The 22,220-nt window shown below is 47.9% G+C and overlaps 1 protein-coding gene across 16 annotated transcripts in view; it reads left to right on the top strand.

Moving 5' to 3' along the window:
- STX16 (syntaxin 16) overlaps positions 1-20,324 on the top strand; it is a 34,254-nt gene extending 13,930 nt beyond the window's left edge. For 6 of the 16 annotated variants that reach the window (XM_027086891.1, XM_027086885.1, XM_027086882.1 and 3 more), the window contains 8 exons: positions 1,151-1,268; positions 1,390-1,497; positions 1,954-2,094; positions 3,060-3,225; positions 4,308-4,399; positions 4,957-5,100; positions 6,318-6,398; positions 8,782-11,710. In XM_027086891.1, the coding sequence (XP_026942692.1) occupies positions 1,405-1,497; positions 1,954-2,094; positions 3,060-3,225; positions 4,308-4,399; positions 4,957-5,100; positions 6,318-6,398; positions 8,782-8,886 (822 nt within the window). In that variant the 5' untranslated portion in view covers positions 1,151-1,268; positions 1,390-1,404 and the 3' untranslated portion in view covers positions 8,887-11,710. The other 10 variants (XM_027086875.1, XM_027086878.1, XM_027086876.1 and 7 more) reach the window with 5 other exon arrangements.
- The last annotated feature ends 1,896 nt before the right edge of the window (positions 20,325-22,220 follow it).

The raw sequence follows: 22,220 nt of genomic DNA, 5'->3' as shown, positions 1-22,220 counted from the left end.
GTGGCTCTGGTTGAGAATTACCATGTCACAGACGCAGAGCCCCAGATAGTGCAGGTGGGATGACGCACCATTTGTTTAAGACCTGAAATGACACCGGCCCTGCAGGGTCCACGCGGCGGCGGAATGCGCTGGCCCTGATCACGACTCAGACACTCTGGGAGCACTTCTGGGGCTGCTGGTCCCCTGAGCCAGTGGGGGCAGCGCCACCCCAGGCATGACGGGTGGCAGACGCAGGACTCTCATTTGCTTTTAGGGATTTTGCTACAATCTCTCTGCTCGGGATTTAGGCCTTATTACTTGAAGAGTTCTTTTAATTTAGGCTTTTCCTTATGTGATTTATCTTCCCCCTTCGTCTGAGGATGTTAAACATTTTGCCTTGTTCCTTTATTGTTAGAAAAGCAAACAGGTATTTGCCGAATGAATGAAAAACAATAAATTTAGATAAATGCAGAGGTGGGGAGCAAAGCAATACAAATTCTTCCCCCAATTCTGCAGCGTGACTTAGGAAAGTGACAAAGGGTTACCTGTAAAGGACTTCCATGTGCTGTTTTCCGTTCTATTTGGATCATCATTTGCATCTTTTGAAACTGGCATTTGTAAGCGCTGGGCTCCAGAGGGTACCTCGGGACCCTTTCAGCATTTACTGCCTCCAGGCCAGAGGGCAGCTTCAGCATGCTGAACCCATGATTTCCCTCCCATTCTTAAAAGCTTCCTCCGGCAGTGTATTATATAGGTAAAGTAAACAAGAACTATCGAGATCATTTCAAAATAAGTGAAAATGTTGCCCGTGGACATTTAACCAAAGAAAGGAAAGGACAGTGTAAGAGTGCCTTGAAATTTTAAGGATTGCTTTTGCCAAATGGTGGATAATTTGCTGACTGTTTTAGGCAATTCTTTCACACAGTTTAACACATGGTTAATGATCTTGTGACTAAGATAACTAGATCAGCCCTATTTACAAAATAAGCTAAGTGTATGTAAGTAAACTGTGACCTTTTTGTGTTAGTTCCATTTACAGCCTAGAATTTTTTTTTAACTTGCATCTGTCTGATCAAATTAATTGCTGAGGTTCATGCCATCCCATCATAGTATAGTACTAAGGTTTTTCTTGTAAGGATCTTTTGTTGACTTTTTCATTACATTTCCATAGCCAGAGCAAGTCAAATGCATGTTCACAAGTATGCCCAAGGAAATTAAGAAGTGGTGCATGAAGAGACAGGAAAACCATTCCATACTCTAGCAGTATCAGAAGCAAGTTTGTAACACAGGGAAGTGCATTTATTCCTCCATTTCTGAATCTTCTTAGGGAGCAGCAGTAAAAGGGAGTAAGACTGTGCTTATCTAAATTGAATTTGAATAATTTTTTAATGTCCCTTTATTTCCCTGTAGCTTGCTGATGATCGCATGGCTCTGGTGTCGGGCATTAGCTTAGACCCAGAAGCAGCAATTGGCGTGACAAAGCGGTTACCTCCTAAATGGGTGGATGGAGTGGATGAAGTAAGTTGAATGTTGGTTTCACACTCTCTTATTTATTGAGGTAATTAGGACATTAACGTATTTTAAGATACCTGCCAGAAAGACTCGAATGAGTGTCCCTGGAAGTACGTTAGATTTAGGATTATTCTGTTCACATACCACAAGAAAGGGGTGTGTGTGTGTGTGTGTGTGTGTGTGTGTGTGTGTGTGTGTGTGTGTGTGTGTGTGTGTGTGTGTGTGCACGCTTGTGATTTTGGTTTTAGTACTAACTACCTGAATTATAGAAATAAACTGAAGAACTGTGTAACCAGGAGGAGTGCTATTTGAATGTCTGGTCGTTTGAATTAAAAGTTGCTCAGGCAGCTACAAGTTGGCTGAAGACTGAGCTCCGTACTGTGAGTGTAGCCAGTTGTCTCAGAGGCAAACAGACAGATAGCTGGCAGGCAGCAGTGATGTTCTGTGATTTCATTTGTTTAGATACAGTACGATGTTGGCCGGATTAAACAGAAGATGAAGGAGTTAGCCAGCCTTCATGACCAGCACTTAAACAGACCCACCCTGGATGACAGCCTCGAGCAGGAGCATGCCATCGAAATAACCACCCAAGAGATCACGCAGGTGAGGATGGAAGGGGCCCGCAGGCGGGAGCCTGCGCTTCCCAGCCTTCTCCCCCTCTCAAAATCCAGAACGCGGTCCGGCTCTAAATCAGATTGCAGATTAGTCCCAGAGTTCCACTTCCCAACCGGAGGTTCACAGAGGGACTCTAGGAGGCCCTGAGCTGCTCCAGGTGGCAGCATCTGCTCCATGCCTTGGAGGAGTGGGGACTGTTTTTCATTTGTTCGTAGATGCTACTGTGGATTGATTTGAAAATTAAATTCAGAACATTATTGAGTTCAATCATTTGGTTTTAAGATGTGTAAGTTCTATTGTATACTAGTGTGCAAAATTTTTTCATGTTAAAAAAAATGGTGGTTGTAACTGAAAGGATGGAGAGCTATTGCCCCAGACAGAGTATATTAGTGTCCTAGAGAAACTCAGCATCCTAGAAATGTTTCTTGTAAAATGTTAAATTTGAATAATTTTAAAATAATGTGACTAGTGTGTAAACTAGCACTTACATCTTTCATTTGTTAAATCTCCTGTGTGGCTGATGCGCAGAGAAGCGGTGTGGTGGGTGGGAAAGCCCTGGGGTGTTGGAGTGTTTGGATCCTGGCTTTTAGCGATGTAACAACGGCATGATTCTCATTTAATCCCTTGGACTCCAGTGCTCTCGTCTGTAAAATGGGAGTGATAATAATAATACCTGCCTCTTAGGGTGGTTGTCGGGACTAAATGAGAAGAAGCCCGTAAGGAGTGATGCACACAGCGTGCGCGCGCACGCACGCACGCACGCGCACGCGCACACACGCCCCATTTGTTCAGGTCCGGTTCAGCATTGATCTCTTGGCCATTCTCGGAGCCAGCCGGTCTGGACAGAGCGCTGTGTGTCTCACTCTGGCCGGTGAGCGAAGAGGCCGAGGGGCACCTTGGGCCATCCCCACACACACCCGCCGGCCTGCTGTGAGCGCCACCTGTTCTCCCAGCTCTTCCACAGGTGCCAGCGTGCGGTGCAGGCACTGCCCAGCCAGGCCCGCAGGGCCTGCTCGGAGCAGGAAGAGCGGCTGCTTCGCAACGTGGTGGGCTCCCTGGCGCAGACTCTGCAGGAGCTGTCCGCCCGCTTCCGGCGCGCACAGTCGGGCTACCTCAAGCGTGAGTGTCCGCCTGTGCAGGGCCTCGTGAGTAACGGGGGTTCCGGCGTTAGAGCCTGCAACAGCTTGGTGTTTTTACCCTTCTCTTTTGCTACTAGTCTCCATTTTGTCCTGTGCCTTTCGTTGTTAGCTTTTGAGCACGTTCCCACCTTACGGAACAGAAAGGAGCTCCCTTCCGCCCCCAATGGGAAACCATGCCCAGGTTGAAACCACGGCGACAGGTGTCTAATCGTTCTCATCTAAAAAAGAACAAAACAGAAACATAGGCCGTGTCAAGTTTAAAGTATTTGAAAATCAGTCTGGCACATTTTAAAAGCTTGTAGCTTTCTAGATGTTAGGGGTGGAAGAGCTGCTGCTAAGTAGGTAAAGAACAGTTGTAATCATGTTAAAGCTTCGTATTTGCACAACAAGAAGTATTTGAGAGAGCGTCTCAACACCTTTCCTGGGAGTAGTTTAAACAAACGTTTACTCCCCAGGCACAGTGATTTACTCGGCCTCCCTTCCTTCCTGAATAGTGCCAAGTCAGCCTTCAGCTACACCCTCATTCTGATTACCCTATAAACTGGTTTTTCCTTTATTGCCATTGTAATCAATAGTATCCCCACATGCTCCCCCAAAACTAGTTCTCCCTCCTCCTGACAACTGGCATATTTGTGTTTTAATTTTACTATTTCTAAAATTTGACTAGGGCCATTTGGAATTCTACTAGAGATGGTTTTAGGGAGAGATGTTGATTTTTTTTTTAATGTTTTGTAACAGCAGTTAGATTAAATATTTCTGCTTCTCTTAGAGATTCTCACATGGTTGTGTCATTTTGTCATTCACTTGGCATCCAGTGAGTTATACACATTTACGGTGTGACTTTTGTCTTAGATAACCCCAAGTACTCCATACTGTTGCATGTTTGTAGTCCTTTACTGTCCCCCCCACCTCTGTTGGAGGTGAGATAGGGCTCTTTTAAAGCTGCTAAGAATGTCTCCATTTTGACTGTTGAGTTTTACTCTAGATTTCCCCTTTTTAATGGTGGGACAGTAACCAGGATGGTTTACGTATTCAAGTAAAGTGAATTCCTATCCATGATAGGCCTGAAGAATCGAGAGGAAAGATCCCAGCATTTTTTTGATACATCAGTACCACTGATGGACGATGGAGACGATAATACTCTTTATGATCGGGTACGTGAGGGGCTGCAGAATTGACTGCTGTGCATTTGCGCTCCGGTCTGTTTTCCTTCTCTTCGTGGACCTTTAACTTCCATGCGATGCAAATGGATCAGCCCTGCGTGACGTGCACATCCATCAAGTGGCTTTTGCAGCCGGCGGAAGAACGGTCATGGGGGCCATACTGTTTCTTCCTTTCCAAAGGCTGCAGGGAGACCTTGTCATCTGCCTTCCAGAACCTTCCGGAAAGCAGTCTGCCCACCCCACTCCTGGGAAGAACCCAGAGGTGCGCAGGCTTCTCCCCGGTGGTTTTGCTCCTTAGCCCTTGGGTAGCTGCAAACGCGGGGTTCTCTGTGTCCCCTGCTTTGGCCGCTAGCGCTTTAGAGCCCGCCTGTTTGGGGAATTCGGATCTTTCCTGTTAGGGAAGAATATGCGCTTATCTGTGGTTTATGTGCTTTATAGCACTAGTTTCAGAATTTATTTCCTTTCAGCGACATCTAAAATGGTACACTGTAGCTTTCCTGAGGGGAGTGGAAGCTAACGCACACATTCCGTCCTTTTTGTTTTGCTAGGGTTTCACAGATGACCAGTTGGCGCTGGTGGGGCAGAGCACGCTGATGGTGGACGCGCGGGAGCGGGAGGTTGGCCGCATCATGCAGTCTATTTGCGACCTAAACGAGATATTTAGGGACCTAGGGGCCATGATTGCAGAACAGGTACGTGAACTTACCTGCCTCCCCACCGGGCTTTCCTGCCATAGTATCTAGTCCTTCTCCAGACTTTTCTGGTTCTGCACTTCCGTCAGGAAAACGATTTGAACCTACTCCCCGAATGTATGTATGTGTGTGTGGAAGGATTGTGTACATATACTGCTATCGTTCCCCATAAAAACACTAATAAACTTTTTTTTAGATAAAAAACAAATGTCAGTGACAGTTCTCCTAGTCTCTGCCTCTACCCCAAGGGTGCTTATGGGAGCACCCCACGGTGGGGGCCTGGTTGGTCTGCCCATGCTCAGCAGTGATTCTGCCAATAGATAAGGTTTCCCTTCTAATTTTGGCAGGTTATTGTGTAATGGCAACTGGAACCACTAGCTCTTGAGTAGAATTAAATTGTTTGTTCGCTGTTGCAATCTGATTAGGGTATTTTATTATCTTGCCAGCAGGGATTTGGGTCCTGATCCCCCTGAAACCAGCCTCAGAATGGAGTGGCGAGACTCTGGGAGATCTAGTTACATTAATTACTCCCGAGGCTCCCACGGAACTGCTCTTGCTGTCGTCTCCTAACACAGCACGTTTCCATTCACAGCCCTGTCCTTCTGCGTAGCCTAGTGTCCCTTCTTCCTGTTTGAACCAAGAGATTAAACAATTAAAAACAAAATTCTCCCTGAGGCGAGTGTGTAATTTTACATGTGGCTTGGAGCTCACCGTGTTTGTTCTGACCCGTGGAGCCACATGGTGACTGACGTTTATGGACATGATAGTCAATTTCCAGACCTCATCGTAACCAGGCCTGGCTTAACTGGCCCTCTCTGCTTGCTTGAATCCAAGTATTTAAGCAACAAACGGGCACAGACGCAAGCCCTTCACCACTCAGAGCCTATTTCCACTGAACCGTATATTTTTTAAAGCCCCAGTAAGTCTGAATATGGCATATCCTGCAGTGGCTAAATCCAAAAAAGAAACCTCAATTTGTCAGTATCTCTTTCTCCTGAGCTAGGCTTTGATTGCAACTAGTGCAGCAGCCTGCCACTGAGTGCCTCATATTGCACGGTGATGGATTCCAGACCTGGCAGTGTGTACCTTTTCATCACAGTTAAGTAAAACAGATAATTCTGTGGATAATGATGTCTGCAATTTGCATCTCTTATGTTTGAAGTTCCGTTTTCCCAGTTGTGGTTGTTGATCGTCTGTAACTGTCATTTATTACTCAGGGTACCGTCCTTGATAGAATCGACTATAATGTTGAACAGTCCTGTATCAAAACTGAAGATGGCTTGAAACAGCTTCACAAGGTAATGCCATATCTTTCAGTGGTTGAGAATTTGAAGAACTATTATGAGATATCAAGAATTCATGAGAGGCTTCTCTTCCATCATAACTGTCTTCGGCATTCTCGTCTGCCGTCGGCTCGAGATAGGACTGTAAAAATGCACCATGTCGTTTTATTCAGAGCCGACCACGTGCACTGTTGCCATTTTCCTGCAGTTAATGATTCCGGGTGTACCTCACACGCAGGTCTGAAATTGCCGAGAATCCCCTTTCGTGACAGGGAATTCTGAAGGAATTGGGGTTTTCTCCCTTTTAGAAAGTGTTTTATTCCTTGTTTAGGTCTTCTTGTTTTAGGAAATCGACTTGAGTGGGTATTTGTTAAAATATGTGTTGAGCATTCCATCTGCTTGTTGCTGCTGACTCAGGCCTCTCTTTGTTGTGATACTTTTCTGATAAATTGCTGGTGGGGATTCATTCTGGAGGAGATAAAAATCTAATTTTCCCTTTTAATTACCGCAGTATATCTGTGTACTACCTTGAGGAAAGAGTAGTTTGTTGAAGTGAGAGTACTAGCTCTCTGATTCTTGGCTAATAGTAAAGTGGCTGTTTCAGGAATGTTTTTCATGATATTTGTTAAAAATAGATGGAAAACATCTTAAAAATCCTGTAATGAGTTATGAGAAACATACACATACGCTGCTGAGTGACTCTCATATATAATTGGGTGCATGTTTTCTTTAAAAGGAATGTGATACTTCACAAATAAAATAAATTGTGTCCATTTCCTCATGTCTTTGAGACCTAGCAGTATTCCTAGCCGTATATAATGGTCATTTTCCCTAGTACATTCACTAATGTACTTCTCTATCACCTTTCTGAAGCCAGCCACTTCCTGTGGTGGAGATGGCCGTATCTGCCGGTAGTGTCAGGTTTACAGAAAGACCTCGCGTAGGTCTGGCCAGAAGCCCTTCACTGCCTCTTCCACGTGCTTCTGTCACCACATGCCGGATGGGGAATGGCGCTCCAGCATAGACTGAGAAAAAAGAGGCTGGCCTTGTACATGCAGAGGGCTTTTCAAGCGTTGGGTTCATTCGGTTGCCAAGCTTTGTATATTAAAAGAGTGAAAACTAACTTCAGTTTGTCACTCTGTAATGCCCGGCCTTTCATATGCTGTTGAATTACGCATCGGTTTTGAAGTTTCTTAAATAAAAACTAGCGAAACTTGTTTTTTGATATAACACAGATAAAGGGAAAAAGCTTTCTCCGCGCGAGTGTACCAATCTAGTGGGAACTAAAAATTTTGTTTAAGGTTCTGCCCTATAAACCCTTTTGAGAGGTTTCGAAGTGTACCATTTGGTGTCAGCTTCCGTGGTGTTGCAGGGTACTTATTAGAAAACTAAGCACGCGCCGTCCTCTTCCTCCAGGCACGGCTGGCCGTTGCCTTGGCGGTCGGCTCATCTGAGGCTGACGGAGCCTTGGGAGCTGCTCCACACGGGCCGGGCTCTCCAGACGGGTGAACCTGTCTGCGCTGAGGTTTCCTCCTGTGGCTGAGTGGCTCCTGGTGGGCGGGCAGACTCGCTTAGGAAACAGACGTCCTGGTCAGAAGGTTGGTGGGGACGGGGAGGTAGGGCAGAGGAGGCTGCACGTTCTGAGCAGGTACGGCCCTCAGGCTGTCTCCTTGCTTTCACCTTCACTGTGAAGCAGCGCTGTCCACGGAAGGGCAGGACGTGCTCTCCCCGACGTGGTCAGGGACCCCCTCACGACTCTCTTCTCCCCTCTCCTTTCTGTGGGTCACATTCTGCACCACGGGCGTGCGTGTCACCGGACGCACAGCACTGGACTCGGTGGGTTGTTTCTGCGCTTGATACCACAGGGCCAACTTTCCTGTTTCTACTTCAAAGGTTGAATTTCTTCTTGTTCCCAAATTCAGAGGAGGTAGAAAACAAGCTTCTTTGGGACCCTCGGTTCCATCCCTGCTGGCTGTGGTAACTTTAGCCAGGTGTTCGATTTCTTAGTGAAGGAGCTGTGCGTTTATCCAGAGAACTGTGTCCGGAAGTGAGAGGCTTCTGTTGAAAGAGTGGGTCCTTGCGGTCAGTGGAAGGAGAAGTAAGGAGAAGCGGCCCACAGGGATCTGAAAGCAGAGCCTTCTGCCGCTCCGGCGGCCTCCGTGTGATGGCGGGTCCCCAGCGCGGGCGTTAGCGAAGCCGGGTAAATAGGGAGCTCCGGGGTCTTGGGACTCGCGTGGATTGAACCCGCGGGAGCTGATGGCAGGCATCGTGGTGATGGAGCCGGTGGCAGAGGTGTCGGGTGTGTGGGTGCAGCCAGAGGCCTAGGACTGGAAGTGAGCGAGACACGATTTGGGATTTTGGGGAAAATGACGGCCTTTTTTCCCTCCTCTCTCTGTAGGCAGAGCAGTATCAAAAGAAGAATCGGAAGATGCTTGTGATTTTAATATTATTTGTCATCATCATTGTCCTCATTGTTGTCCTCGTCGGCGTGAAGTCGCACTGAGCAGCGTGGGGTCGGTGTGTGAGGCCCGCGTGGACCCGGGTGCGCGCGCCCGGCGCCCGCGGGTTCCTGCGGAGGCGCGGCCCCGGGCCCGTCGGGGCCACGAGCGTTTCCATGGACTCGGCCGCACAGTCGTGCTCACGCGAGGGGAAGGGGCTTCTGGTTTTCCTTCACTGTCAACACTTGAAGGACCTTGGATACTGCTGCAGATTAGAGATGAGTTCTCTCTTCAGTTATAATATGTTTTTTTTTTAGAAAGAGAAAACGAGTTGAAGGTTCACAGGCCTCCTCACGCTGTTCAGTATATTATATCTGTATGTGCTATTTTTTTTAGCAGTCACGTCTGAGCAGCATGTTAAAATAATTTTTGGAAAAATTTTTTTTAAACCATCTGGTTTTTAAGAAATTTGGTACCAAAAATTTATGAGTAAAGGCAAAAATGCCTCTTCATTTTTCTCGATATATTTTCCAGTTGAAAACAAACTGAGAAGTCCTTTAAGAATTTATAATCCATTCCCCATTAACTTAATTTAGCTTTTCCATCACTGTTAATGATCAGAGTAACAAAGTGTGAAAAATAAGAAACCATCATTGATGTTAATTAACACATTTAGATGGGCCAGTTAAAACAGCTTTATAAGTTTAAATTAATTGTAAATGGAGTATTCCTCATCTAAAATTTGTGCACTGCATGTTCTCCTGTAGCCAAAAGGGGTTACTAAGCAAAACCGCCTAAATTTAAAAGTTGGTGATTTGAAATAACCTCACATTGAGAGGAAGCCCGGTAGTGTTGTGAAAGTCGCCAGAAGCAGCCGGTGTGTCCCTGTGCTCGTCCCCAGCCATCCTTGCTCAATGCACTGCTTATGTACTCACTACTTAATGACCTGTTCAAACCAGACACCATTTAGTGAACTGTGAATTTACACAGAGGCCATTCTAAATGGGTCACCCCATATAGGATTAGTGGGTCTCAAATTATTAACCACACATCACTCCATTTCAAAGTAGAATATTCCACCAGTGGTTTGATTTCTTGGTCTTTCCATTGCCACTTACCATGCCCCGAAAGTGGGCCTATTCTTGCAATTTGTGAAAATCCTGCCTAGAAAAGCCCCTCGTTTGTGTGCGCGTGAATCAGATCGCCAACGTAGGACTTCGTTGTTTACTTACCTATTATCAATATGGTGCTTGAATATATCCCTGGACCTGTGGAATATTGTGGAAAGTGATGATAACTTTGAAAACTGAAGTTGTTCATGTTTTAATTGGTCTTGAGACACCAGTATTGTTTTAATGGTCTTTGCATCATTTTCAATGGCTTTCCATGATTTTTACCTTTCTTAAAATGTTTTAAAAGAGCATGATCTCATTAAATGTGCTGCCGTTTATTTGGACCAGTCACATAAAATGTCTCTCTAGGATTGACTTTGAAGTTATTTCCAGAAATTGAAACTCAAGTCCCGAGATTCAAGTTGTCCAAACAGATCATGGGCTTAAAACCCAGACCCCTGCCCCAGCCTTCCCTTCCCAAGTGGTTTACGACACCAGGCAGTCACTGGTTTTCTTATTACTGATGTGGCCGTAGGAGGATCTAAAGGTGCCCCTGGCATTTCAGGAAATAGCACGGCATTCCCTGACAGTTATTTATTGGGAAAGAAGGTCAGGGGATAAGAGGCCAGCACCTCCTCGATCGCCCCTGAAACGGGGGGCTTCTGCGGTCCTCGAGAGTAGCTGTAGGCGTCTTTCGTCTCAACGGTTTTGACCTCATGGAGTCAAGCTGCTGCTAGGAGTGGGGCTGTCGAGATGAGGGGCTTCCCTCCCAGACAGTCTGCAATGGTGATATGGGTTACTGCTGAAGCTTTTCAAGTTTGAAGGAAAGTGACCCATTAAGAAAGGATCACTGTTCATTTGTATTTATTTTCAGTGAATAGGGTGACTAGAGTTGGGTTTTTTACCCAACTCATTTGGGTAAAAGTATGAATCTGACTAGGAATGGTTTGAAGGATCCTGTGTGGGATCCGGGCAGCTGACCGGATCCAGTGCAGTGCCAGCTAAAGCCCAGCCGTCCGCTGCCACCACTGTGGCCCAAGGTGGGGAAGTGGCCCTGAGCCCACGCACCGCAAAGCACTGTACTGCTCTGCTGAGCCTTCACTTGCGGAAAGCGCGGCAGCGTTGCGGGTAGCAGGTTAGTACTCAGCATCCCGGCACCTGAGGGTCCTTCTCGCCCTCATTTTCCTGCCGGCAGCTCCGGTGGCGGTGATGGCCTGCCCAGTTTCTCCCCTCGCCTGGAGTGCGCCCCGAGAAGAGGACCCACAGGGAGGGCTCCCCTGGGCGCAGCCCGGACCCCTGCCCCCTGTTAACGTGCCCTGGGTGGCTCTGTTGACCAGGGCTGGAGAGGGGAAACGTAGACATTGACTGTCAGTTCCCCAAAGCTCCTGATCTTTCCCGGGAGATCGTAACTGAAAGCTACTGTCTCTTGTTTTATTAATTTGGGGTTGCGGGGAGGTGCTGGCTCGCCCACCATGGGTGTGAAGCCGCATACGTCTCTAATTTAACGAATTTACTGCGTTCTCTGCTAACTGAGAAAGCATTATTTATTTGTTTTGACACAAGCGCTTTCAGTGTTTTATCCTGGCTAATGGCTTCTTAAAGGTAATAAAACCCTTCCAACCTAATTGGGCAGATAAGACTTTTTTTCTTGTGTGTTTAAATAAAGCAATTAGTGAAGCGCTTCTATCTAAAATGACTTTTTTTGTCCTTTTTTTAAAACTAATTTACTGTTACTGGAAACTTTTTGTACAATAAAGCAGTCGTGCAGATTAAAGAACATCCTGCTATCCTAGTGTTAATTTTAACGATGGGGTGCATGTTTTCTTCATGTGCGTCTGTGTTTCGGGAGAGCCTGGCCTGTTCTGTGATCGTTTGGGCTGATGACTGTTTGTTTTGTGCCGAGGCCTTTGTCTCAGTGTCTGAGAGTCCATCTTGCTGTCTAATGGGTGCTTTCAAGGGGACCAATCCATTTGCTATCCACTATACAAAAAGACAGATAATTACTTTCCTTATGAAAATGTATGCTTTCTATACATACCAAGAAACACTGGAGATCTTAGATAAAACCGTAGTTACGTGTGCCTTTTTGAGAAGTAATTCGTACACGAGGGCTCCGGGAGACTTGAACTTCTAAATGACTTTGAACGTTTCCCATCCTATTAATCCGAAAATTTCAGAGGTGGTGTTTGCCAGTCGAACTCAAAGCCAGGACCGTATTTCCCCTCGAACGTCCTGGGCTCCTCCAAGGCCGGGATGGTTCTCTGTTAACTCATCGCTGACTCTCACCCACGTATGCCTGGCGAGAGATGCCATCGGGGCGCGCCGGGCGTGTGTCTTCTTAGCTGCACCCCAGGGTCCGCACACATGGAAGCGGGAGCTGACTCTGCAGGCGGTCTCCTTGGGCGCCAGGCATTCAGTCCTTGGAGGTCACTGGTGCCCCAGGCAACACGGTGTCTTTGGAGCCCGCTGATCCCCACGGAAGAAGCAGCCTCCTCTTCCTGTGCGCTCACCTTGTCTTTGGACTAGAACCGCAGCCCCCCAGCCTCCTTATCAGCCATTGGCTCTGTCCACGATCAAGTCCACTCTCCGAGGATACACACCGAAGAAACGCTCCATCCTGATGGGGCCACGGTAGAAGCGGCCACACGCGTGGGCTCTGCCGGACGCATGTGTTCCTTGAGCGGTAGCCTCGTGGGTCGTGTTCCCGCTGAGGTTTTGGTGGCCTTCTCTTGAGGTGGTGCTCCAGGTACGCGCAGGTACAGTGATTGGAAACACTGCCTGCTGGGCAGGGAGCTCCTTGGGTGCCGACCCTCAGGCGTGACTGTGTCGCGTGTGGGCCGTTGGGTGGTTCCTCTCAGGGACACACACTGACGGTAGGAGGACAGGCTGCGAGTAGTTGCCCCTGTCAGTGTCCTGAGCGCCTTCTCAGAGCTGTGATGGTAACCTGGAGTCGGAGCAGCCTAGAATCCCTCCCGGTTTGTCCGTCACACCTGTGTAGCCACAGCAGAACGACCCACCCAGCCTGCCATCATCTGCTTCTGCATTTATTGGGTAGCGTGTTTCTCTACCTGCTGGCTTATTAACTTTGGTCATCTGGACCCCCTGTTCTAGTCAAATGTGGGACCCATGCAGAGAAACTGGCTCGCTGTCTCCGCAGATCGGACACTCATTAGTCGGGTGTAGGGAGGATGGGGTGGTGCTAATTCATCGTCTGGTTATCCTAAGTGTCCTCTCCTCCTAAGACTTAGAGGGGCACACTCGGTTTGTTTGATGTTAGCTACACTGAAACTCAGCGCTGTGCACACGTGGACGTGTGGGCCCGAGGCGTAGATCCCTGTGTGTGTGAGCCCTTTAAAAACTCCTCGTTTCCTCTCTCCAAGTTCCCTGCACCACCCAGGTGCCACCTCGAACCCTGCTGCCTGATGTTTTTGTTTAGTTTTGTTTTTAAATTGGGAGACAACAACCCCCTTCGAAATGATGGGTGTTAGAACTAATGAGGGTGCTGGTGCGGGAGTGTAGAGCCTCTGCTCGTCCGAAGGTGTCTCCGATTCAGGACTCGGAGTCGGACGGTGGGCATCAGCCGTGTGCCGTGCGCATCCCGTCCCCCGACTCCGCACCACCCCCACGGCGGTCTGCTGGTCCGTGGCTGGGTCTTCTTCCAACACAAAGGGACATTCCACAGCATCAAATGGCAGGGATTTGTGTACAATTATCTGGTCAGTTGAGGCAAAAGAAAATAACCGTTTGTCCAATTGTCCAAATGAGCTCTCTGGCCTGCCCTGAATGTTTAAGATAATTGTGTGGGCCCCCGTTTCAGCTCTGCAGTCTGGCTAAAATGGACCATTTAAGTGAGACTCCACTCAATGCGGCGCCCATGTAAATCGGGCTTAGTTAAGCTGGACCACTGGGTTTAGTGATCTCTGTTTGTCAACTGTTATGCTGAAATTGCTTTTTAGTTAATTGCCCAAATTCCGCCGTTAGGAATCACTATTTCTCTCATTTTGTAATTGTTGTAATGGGAGCAGAAGGGCTCTGGTTTGCATCATTTGATCTCTTTTGCTCAGAGGAAGTGCTGAGGGAATCAAATGGTGGTTTTTGTTTGTTTTTTTTTTTAACTTGGTGTCTGATTCGGCACCATAATAGACCTCCATTTTCATCAGCTGTTAGGGAAATAGAGCAGCCCCCCTTCTCCCCGCCAAACCTCCCCCTTTTCCAGATGGGGAAACTGAGAGCCGACAGAGGGTTTGCCAGGGTCACGAGACTAGTGGAACGCACGGCGGGAACTAGAATCTTCGACTTCCCAATTTCCAGACCAGTACTGTTCCTGCTTATGCCCTTTTCATTGTTCATTTCTTTCCATAAAATTAAATGACCTTCTTCCAGAAAGATTTAATGGTCAAGATGTGATTCGGTAAAAGCTTCCTCAAGGATTTTTTTTTTCTTATTACAAAGATTAGAGCAGACTGAGGCTAAGAGAGATTTGCCAACAGCGGTATGTCATTACCCCGAGCTCAGTTTTTCGTGTAATTGGTGTGAAGAGCTGGCTGCCGATGACTAAGGCTGCCGCCCAGCAGACAGTAACGCTGCTTTTGTGATATGCCTCGGTGTGTGTACGTGTCCATCTGCGGTTGTCCGCATAAAAGGTGTACGTCTGCATAAAACGCTGACCAAGATGGATCGTGTCATGTTGACGTTGTAAATAATAAAAAACAGTCTCGAGCAGAACTGATTTTACAGTTGCCTGAGAATGTAGCGCTTCATTTCCACGATAGGCAGTGGCTAGAAATTGATTTTTTTAAATCCAATTAAGCCTCAAGGTTGGTTATCCATTTAAAAGGTCGGCTGAGTTAAACGATGACAGTACCTTCAGTTCATGCTAATAATTAAATTTACACAGGACTTCAACACTTAACGTCCTGCCTCGTGGAGGCACCCGTCGTGTGTTTTTGCACAACAGCGGCAGGCGAAAGTCCCCGGCGAAGGTGCAGACACACAGCAGATCGTGCACCCTGACTTGCTAAGTGCCAGAGCTGGCTGCCATGCAGCCCTGTCACTCCTTCCCCTCGGACTGCCGCAGCCCCCCGCGCCTGACACTGTACCCCGCCCACCTCTCCTCTCCCTGTTCTGTGGCCCCAGGAGTACTGGAGGATGGAGAGTAGCCTCTCATTTAAAGGAAAGGGAAAAAAAAGAGGGGAACTCTTGGTATATACACAACTTGGTTTCATGTGAATTTATAATGTCACAAATCGATCATGTTTTAAAAACAGTACTTTATAGTGCGTACTTACTACATGTTCCCAGCGTTTTAAGAAAAAGCCTTCAGAATGTCTTTTTATGGTTCTCATAGGTGATGTTTAAGTGTTACTGAATTTATGAAGATGTTAGGAGAACCACAGACCTGATTGGAATGCGTTTTACTCTGTTTGGGTTATAATGTCACTCAAGTTTCGTAAATCACCGAGAAGGGATAAGTGATCTGATTTCAAACCTAGCATTTTAACCTGCATGGTAATACATGCAGGGTTGCTGCATCTTCGTGCTTCCCATCCATGACTAGGAACCGGCCCAAAATATGGAGCCTTCCAGAATCAGTGAGAAAAAAATACTGAATTTCCTTCTCATGGGCCTTAAAAAAAAAACAAACCCAACGATTTCTGGTGAATTTTTCCCTCCCCCAGCCTCACCTCCACACTGCTCAGCTCTACCAAAACCGTCAGCAACAGATTCGGATTCGTCTTTACTTTTGAAGAGATCCACATTTAGATACTAAGATAGACGTGTTGCTTTACACAAGAGTGTTTCTGCAAAAAAAATGTGACTCAGGTTTTTGAAGACTGAGTCATTTTCAAGGCACTCGAGAAGCCTACTACTTCAGAGGATCCTATAAGGGAAGCTTTTCCTAAAGAAACGATTTCTTGATCAAAATAAACACGGACCCCTCGTTTCGCTTTCCTATACATCTCCGTTTTATAGGCTGAGTTTGCTTCAAGGAGTGTGGAACCACGTTTGGTCTGTTAATGATTTCTCTCTTGCTTCCTTCAGCCACCCCATCCCCAGGCTCCAGGTCTTCAATATGCCCTTGAAAACTTGTACAACCACAAAAATAATTTTGCAGGTGTTGAGAAGTAAATAGAAATTTAGTTCCCGAGACATGAGGGTCATTACCATCTGACACTCTCCCCTTCCTGGGAGAATCATTTAGGCTGCTAGCACGGCCAGGGGGCTCCGAGAGCAACTCATTCAGCCCTCGTTTTATCGAGAAGCCCCGAAAACTGATGCTAAGAAGGCATGCTTTTTGTTGTTCATAAATGATTCCACTAGTAACGTTTTTATTAACACATTCTGTCGTCCCACTGATCCTGGAAGGTAAAAACAAACACAGGACTTGAGATGAGACTACAGAATGTGCTTTTAAAGCAGAGCGCAGAAGATGACGTGCAATATGCTGTCTTTTGTGTAAGACCCGTGAATATATATCATCTTTTTTTTTTTCCAAAAGGAAACAAGAAAGATAAACTAAAAAGTAATAAAAATGGTTACTGTGGGAGAATGCGGAAAGGGGTGGGACAGGAGATTTCTCTGAGCGTTCCTTTTTACAGCTTCATCTCTTGAACCGTACAAATGTTTTACGTGTTCAAAAACTGAAAATGTAAAAAAAACTACAAAACAGCTGTAAAACAAAGAATGTTGCCCGTCATCCAGTTCTACCTACCATACACCCTGAAAGGAATTCAGGGTGGAGATCAGGAATGAGGCCCTCTGTGCTCTGGGAAAACAAGGAGAACAGGCCCTCAGATAGCTACATCTTTTCAGGAGAAAATTTCATGAACCTAGATTCTTGTATCTTCCCATACTTAGAAAAGTGCTGAAATCTTGAACTGAGGTATCTGTTCCTCGTGACTAACAGTAACCTTCTACCAAGACGTGTGCTTGATAGCACCTACCCCTTCTCCAATATCACATATATACTGACACCTCCCCCCGCCCCACCTCTTTGGAGCAGTTCCTCAGAGCTCCTGGGCTAGAGTCCTCAGTGAGTCCCCAAATAGAACTGAACTCACGGCTCTCACATTGTGCGTTTTTACTTCAGTTGACCCAGCAAACCCTTATGTTGAATACAAACAGAAACAGGAATCTAGATGGACGTCAGATAGACAGACCACACAGACACGAAGTAAACTTTGAAGATCTCAGTGGGATACATTCTAAGAACATGAAGGAAGAAAGGAAGGAGGGAGGGAGGGAGGGAGGGAGGGAGGAAGGAAGGAAGGAAGGAAGGAGGGGAAGAAGGAAGCTTGATGCGGTACGTTTGTTGTCAGGAGTGGACGCTATTTGGTGAGAGTTGTAGGAAAGAACAACTGAGTGTCCCTATAAAACAAATTCTACTGCTGTCCTCTAGAAGGATTGGGAGCAGTGACACCCAAGGAGCTGTGAGCACACCTGGAATGCAGTTCTGGGTTTCTCCATAGGAAGCTCTTACTTTCTTACCAGCCATTCCCCCAACCAAAAGGAAACAGGGTTCCTTGGAAGTGGCTGGCTGTAGATGTGGGGCAAGGAAGGGACACTGTGAGCCCGGGGGTCATCTTATTGTTCCAGAAAGGACAGAAGTACACAAAAACCGATAGGGACATGGGAAAAAGACACAGGAGCCTGCCTGCTGGGCTCTCAACGGCCTAAGTGGGGACGCTTGGAGCAGAGACGCTGAAAGATACCCACTTACGTATGTCCTCAGTGGGGGAAAGGCCGGCATCCTGGGCTTGCAGCCACTGCAGTCGCCCAGGCCCTGTCTTGGGTTCAATGCTCTTCTGTCACCATCTTGAAAAAGAGGCTCCGCATTTTCATTTTGGCCCTAGACCTCCACAGGTGATGGGCTTCTTTACTCAAGAGTACCAGGCAGGGCTTCCCTGGTGGCGCAGTGGTTGGGAGTCCGCCTGCTGATGCAGGGGGCGCGGGTTCGTGGCCCGGTCCGGGAAGAACCCACATGCCGCAGAGCGGCTGGGCCTGTGAGCCATGGCCGCTGAGCCTGCGCGTCCAGAGCCTGTGCTCCGCAACGGGAGAGGCCACAACAGTGAGAGGCCCGCGTACCACAAAAAAAAAAAAAAAAAAAAAATACCAGGCAGCAAGTGTAGAAGGGATGAGATAGCTGGAAAATAACCATGCTGCAACCAGTCCTTGATGCAGGCAGAGATCATTATTGGATTTGAAAGCCATGGGGGAAAGGTTGTCAGGAAACAGAACATTCTCATCGTCTCAGAGTGCCACTCCACGCATTATGAAGAGGAAGCTGATTTCCATTCTATTCGGTATAAAGGGGGAAGTGTGCCTTCACCATGAAGAGATCTGGCCGACCCCGCTTAGACCAAGTTACCAGCCTTGGCCAATAAGGCGAGACAACCTAGGTTATGTGGTTCCTGATGGGGCCCAGTGGGAAACACAATGTGCACTGTTGCCAAAAACATCTAACCCGAATCTAATCATAAGGAAACCATCAGGGGAGTCCAGACTGTGGGGACCTTCTGTGAGACGCGTCAATGTCAGAAAAGACAAAGGCAGGGATTGTTCTGGATTAAAGGAGACCAAAGAGGCTTGACAACCCAGCAGAACGCCTGATCCTTACTTGGATTCTGGATTTAAAAGGAAAAGGCCATGAAGGACATTGTGGGGACAAATTAAAGAAGTTTCAATGGGAACTGCATATTAGGTGATAGAATGGCTTCTGTGTTAAATTTCCATGGCTGTTGTCATCATGGGGGCTGGTGTCCCTGTTCCTAAGAGAGATGCACAGAGGCATTTAGGGTTAAGTGTGTGCAGCTAACTTTACATGATGCAGAGAAAAATACCTATATCTACACCCATACACATCCATACACATATATGTGAACCTAGGTGAAGGGCATATTCATTGTACTGGTTTTTCCATAAGTTCATGCATTGTTCAAAAAAGTGTTTAGGGAAATGTGATTTTTATGGCAATCAGTTAATTTTCAATCCTTGAGGGAACATACAAATCTTCTAGTTGGCACGTCTGACGCAGTATTTACAAAATGTAACTGGGAGGCTCCCTGAGGTCCAGGTGTGGTGATGGAGGGCACACGCTGGACACAGGCAGCCTCCAGGGAGGTCATGCACGGGTCACCCACCACCCTTCTTGGATGGGAGCTCCCTTGCAGGCCAGCTGCTCCATGGAGGGAGGTGGCTGGAGCCGAGCCTTCCTCTGCATCCTCTGCGAACAAGCAGCAGCAGGTCATTCTCAACCAGGGACAAGCCCTCCCTTGATTTCACGTTGGTCCTGACTGAGGCACGTCCACTGGCTTTCAGTGGCCCGCAAGGTCAAGTCCAAAGGCCAGGGCTCAGCATACATCTCACGCACACTTTATGTGCAGCCACGGGAACCACGGTGGTTCCAGAATGGGCCCTGCCCGTTAGTAGTACTTTGGGTCTTCGCGTGAGCGATTCCCTTGTCAGGGATCAGACTGGCTGGCACACCTGCCCTCAAGACCCAGCTCAAATATCTCATCCAAACTCAGTCTTCTCCCAGTGACTGAATTTCTTGGTTTTACTGCTGTGTTTGTTCCTTCACCCCTGTGCGCACGTGTGCGCACGTGCACACACGCACACACGCATGTGCGCGCGCACACACACACACACACACTGCTGCACATCCCCAAAGCCTGACCTGGCCTGAAGCTCTTCAGAACTGGTACTCATATGTTTTGATTTTATATAGGTAAACTCTGGCATGAAATTAACACAAAAATGCACATTTCATACACAGAGAGCCATCTTACATGATATGACTTAAGTATTATGTTCTAGTGTGTAACCTGTACCAAAAAACTTCCTAATATGTCCTGGGAACTTTATTCTGATTTCTTCCAGAAGATTTTAGTCTTTTCCTCAACTCCTAAATTAAAAGTCTGAAGACCCAGTTGAGTTTGGAATGAGTTTCAAGTCATCAAAAACATGAGTTACTTCTTGGGTTGCATTAAAGAGCCTGGTAAGTTGTTTTAAATTTTCATTTTTTAAGAAAATTAAATTGAGGTGAATTTTTCATTGACAGTGAAATATATACTAAGCTCAGGATTAATACCTTCATAAAAATTTATCTAAACAAAGTGGGGCCTGTCTTATTTATGTTGAAGTCTGCAGAGTCTGCAGAGAAAAGGGGAAAGTACTTTCCTGGAATATAGTTATATCTGTCACAAGCGGCATCTTGAGGAAATTGGCAGGCGTTTGAAGTGGAATAATTCCTTAGTGTTCTGTTTAGTTTGGATTTCTTCGATTCAGGGATGGCTTAAAACCAGAATCAGGAATATCTGCTTCTAACAAGCATCTACCATTTTCCCTTGCTTTGTGTACGTAAGTGTTCAATAAATGTTGGTTACATTTAATCATCTTGTTCACCCTTTCTTGGGGCCATCGGGGTTATTCAGTCTATTATTAAATACGGAAGAATTCTAAAGGGAAAGATGGTCTACCAGCAGTTTCTCTGCCCCCCTCCCGCCCCCCAACTCTCTGTACACAAACACTGCCAGATCTGGCTTTCTGAAATGCGGCTTAGATCCTCCCTCACTTTGCAAAAGTCTATGGATTGAATCAAAGACTCCCTGGTCCCCCTGACCCTGCTCCTTCCCTAGTCTCTGGCAACCCGCTGCTCTTACACTCTGGTTTCAGAGCCCCGTGGACACGGGGGTCCGTGCCTCCCCCCATCCCCGTCCCATCCCGTCCCATCCCGTCCCATCCCGTTAGCCTGCGTAAGTCCTATTTCATCCATCAGGGCAGGGCTTAATGTCCCTCACCTTCCAGGATGCCCTCCCCACCGCCCCCAAGTGCCCCACACGCCTGTCTGCAGCATATTTGCAAACAGAAGAAAGAGTGATAGATGTTCATACATGCTCTTCATACCCTTTACAAATGTGTGAAAACATTCAGCTGCTTTAAAATCTTTTGAGGAAAATAAGCTCCAATTAGCGCCGACTTTTGTGTCGGGAAAGCTGAGGGTTTCGAAGGAATTCCTTTCACTCAGTCAGAAACTGAGGGCTGCTCTGTGCCAGGCCCTGAAGAAAGAGGCTCTAGTCCGTGGGATGCTTGGGGCCGTCTGCCCTGTGCCAGGGACAGACGTGGAGGGAGCAGACAGGGAAGATGGGAGTGTGGCTCGTGCGTGGGTGGCGCAAGTCACAAGTCAGGGAGTCAGGGACACGCTGGGAGGTCAGCGGCCGTGGCGCTTGGCTGCCACACTAGAGAGTTGGCTCTGCTGCTTTTTAAGGTTGGTTATGAAGAGAAAACTCTAAATATAAGAGGACTGGTGCATGGAACTAGCTGAGGTAGCAGAGAGGGGTGCCAACCAAAGGCCCTTGAGCAATCAGGATGTGGACGGGATGGAGTGACAGGTGTTTATCTTTAAATGACTCCTGGTAGAGCTTCCTCAACTGGGTCCCCACCCCCCGGACCCTTGTACCTGAGCCGCAGTGGGAGCCGGGCACACTCACCATCCACCAGGTGCCCCCCACCCTCTAGGGGCCCCTCCACTAGCCTTCCCTCCTCAGCGAGGGGTGGGCTCAGGGGTCTTGTAAACCACTGGCTGTCCCTCCTCTCTCCCTAAGCGCGGTGGGAGGCTGCAGGGACAGCTTCTCGCAAAGGGGTGGTCTGGAGAGGTGATGCCTGGGTTCATAACTGGCCATCCCAGAAGCAGCAACCTGAATGGACACCCAGTCCCCGGTGCCCTCGTTACATCCAGGACAGGCCTGGCAAATGCTGGGGTCTGACAAAGGTTCAGGAACCCACTAAGGAGAAGGGGACTATGTACACTGCCTAGCATGCCAGGGGGGACCTCGTGCGACTGGGAGCTGGCCCGAATCCAAGAATCACCCAGCCAGCCCAAACGCGACAGGGTGTGGCGAGGGCTCCGGGAGGGGTCCAGCTGGACCACCACTGCCGCTCAGAGACCCCGGGAGGCCTGCCTCTCCTCGGGGCTGGGCTGGCTCAGGGCCCACCTAGACTGTGGTCTGGTGGACGGGCTAGGGTGGCCTTGAGGTCGGGCCTGCGTCTGCTCAGGACCTGCTGGAGCTCAGGTCCACTAGGGTCCGCTGGCAGCCGGCCGGGGCTGGGGGGCCCCTTCCCGGAAGTACCGTCTGGAGAACTGTGTTTCCTCACTAGCACGGAAGGACCCACCTCGGGACCTGACCCAGGGTCAGGGCCTGCCACGGTCTGAGGCCTGCCGGGGCTTGAGGCCTGCCGGGAATGGGGCCTGGTGGGGCCGGGCCTGGGCCTACTGCCTGCGGTGCGGG

Source organism: Aethalodelphis obliquidens, unplaced genomic scaffold (genome assembly GCF_003676395.1).
Source record: "Aethalodelphis obliquidens isolate GAN/ISIS:26980383/991018 unplaced genomic scaffold, ASM367639v1 scaffold57, whole genome shotgun sequence".
Taxonomy (NCBI): Eukaryota; Metazoa; Chordata; class Mammalia; order Artiodactyla; family Delphinidae; genus Aethalodelphis; species Aethalodelphis obliquidens.
Note: the sequence above shows the minus strand (reverse complement) of the source record. Positions and strands in the feature narration are given on the sequence as shown.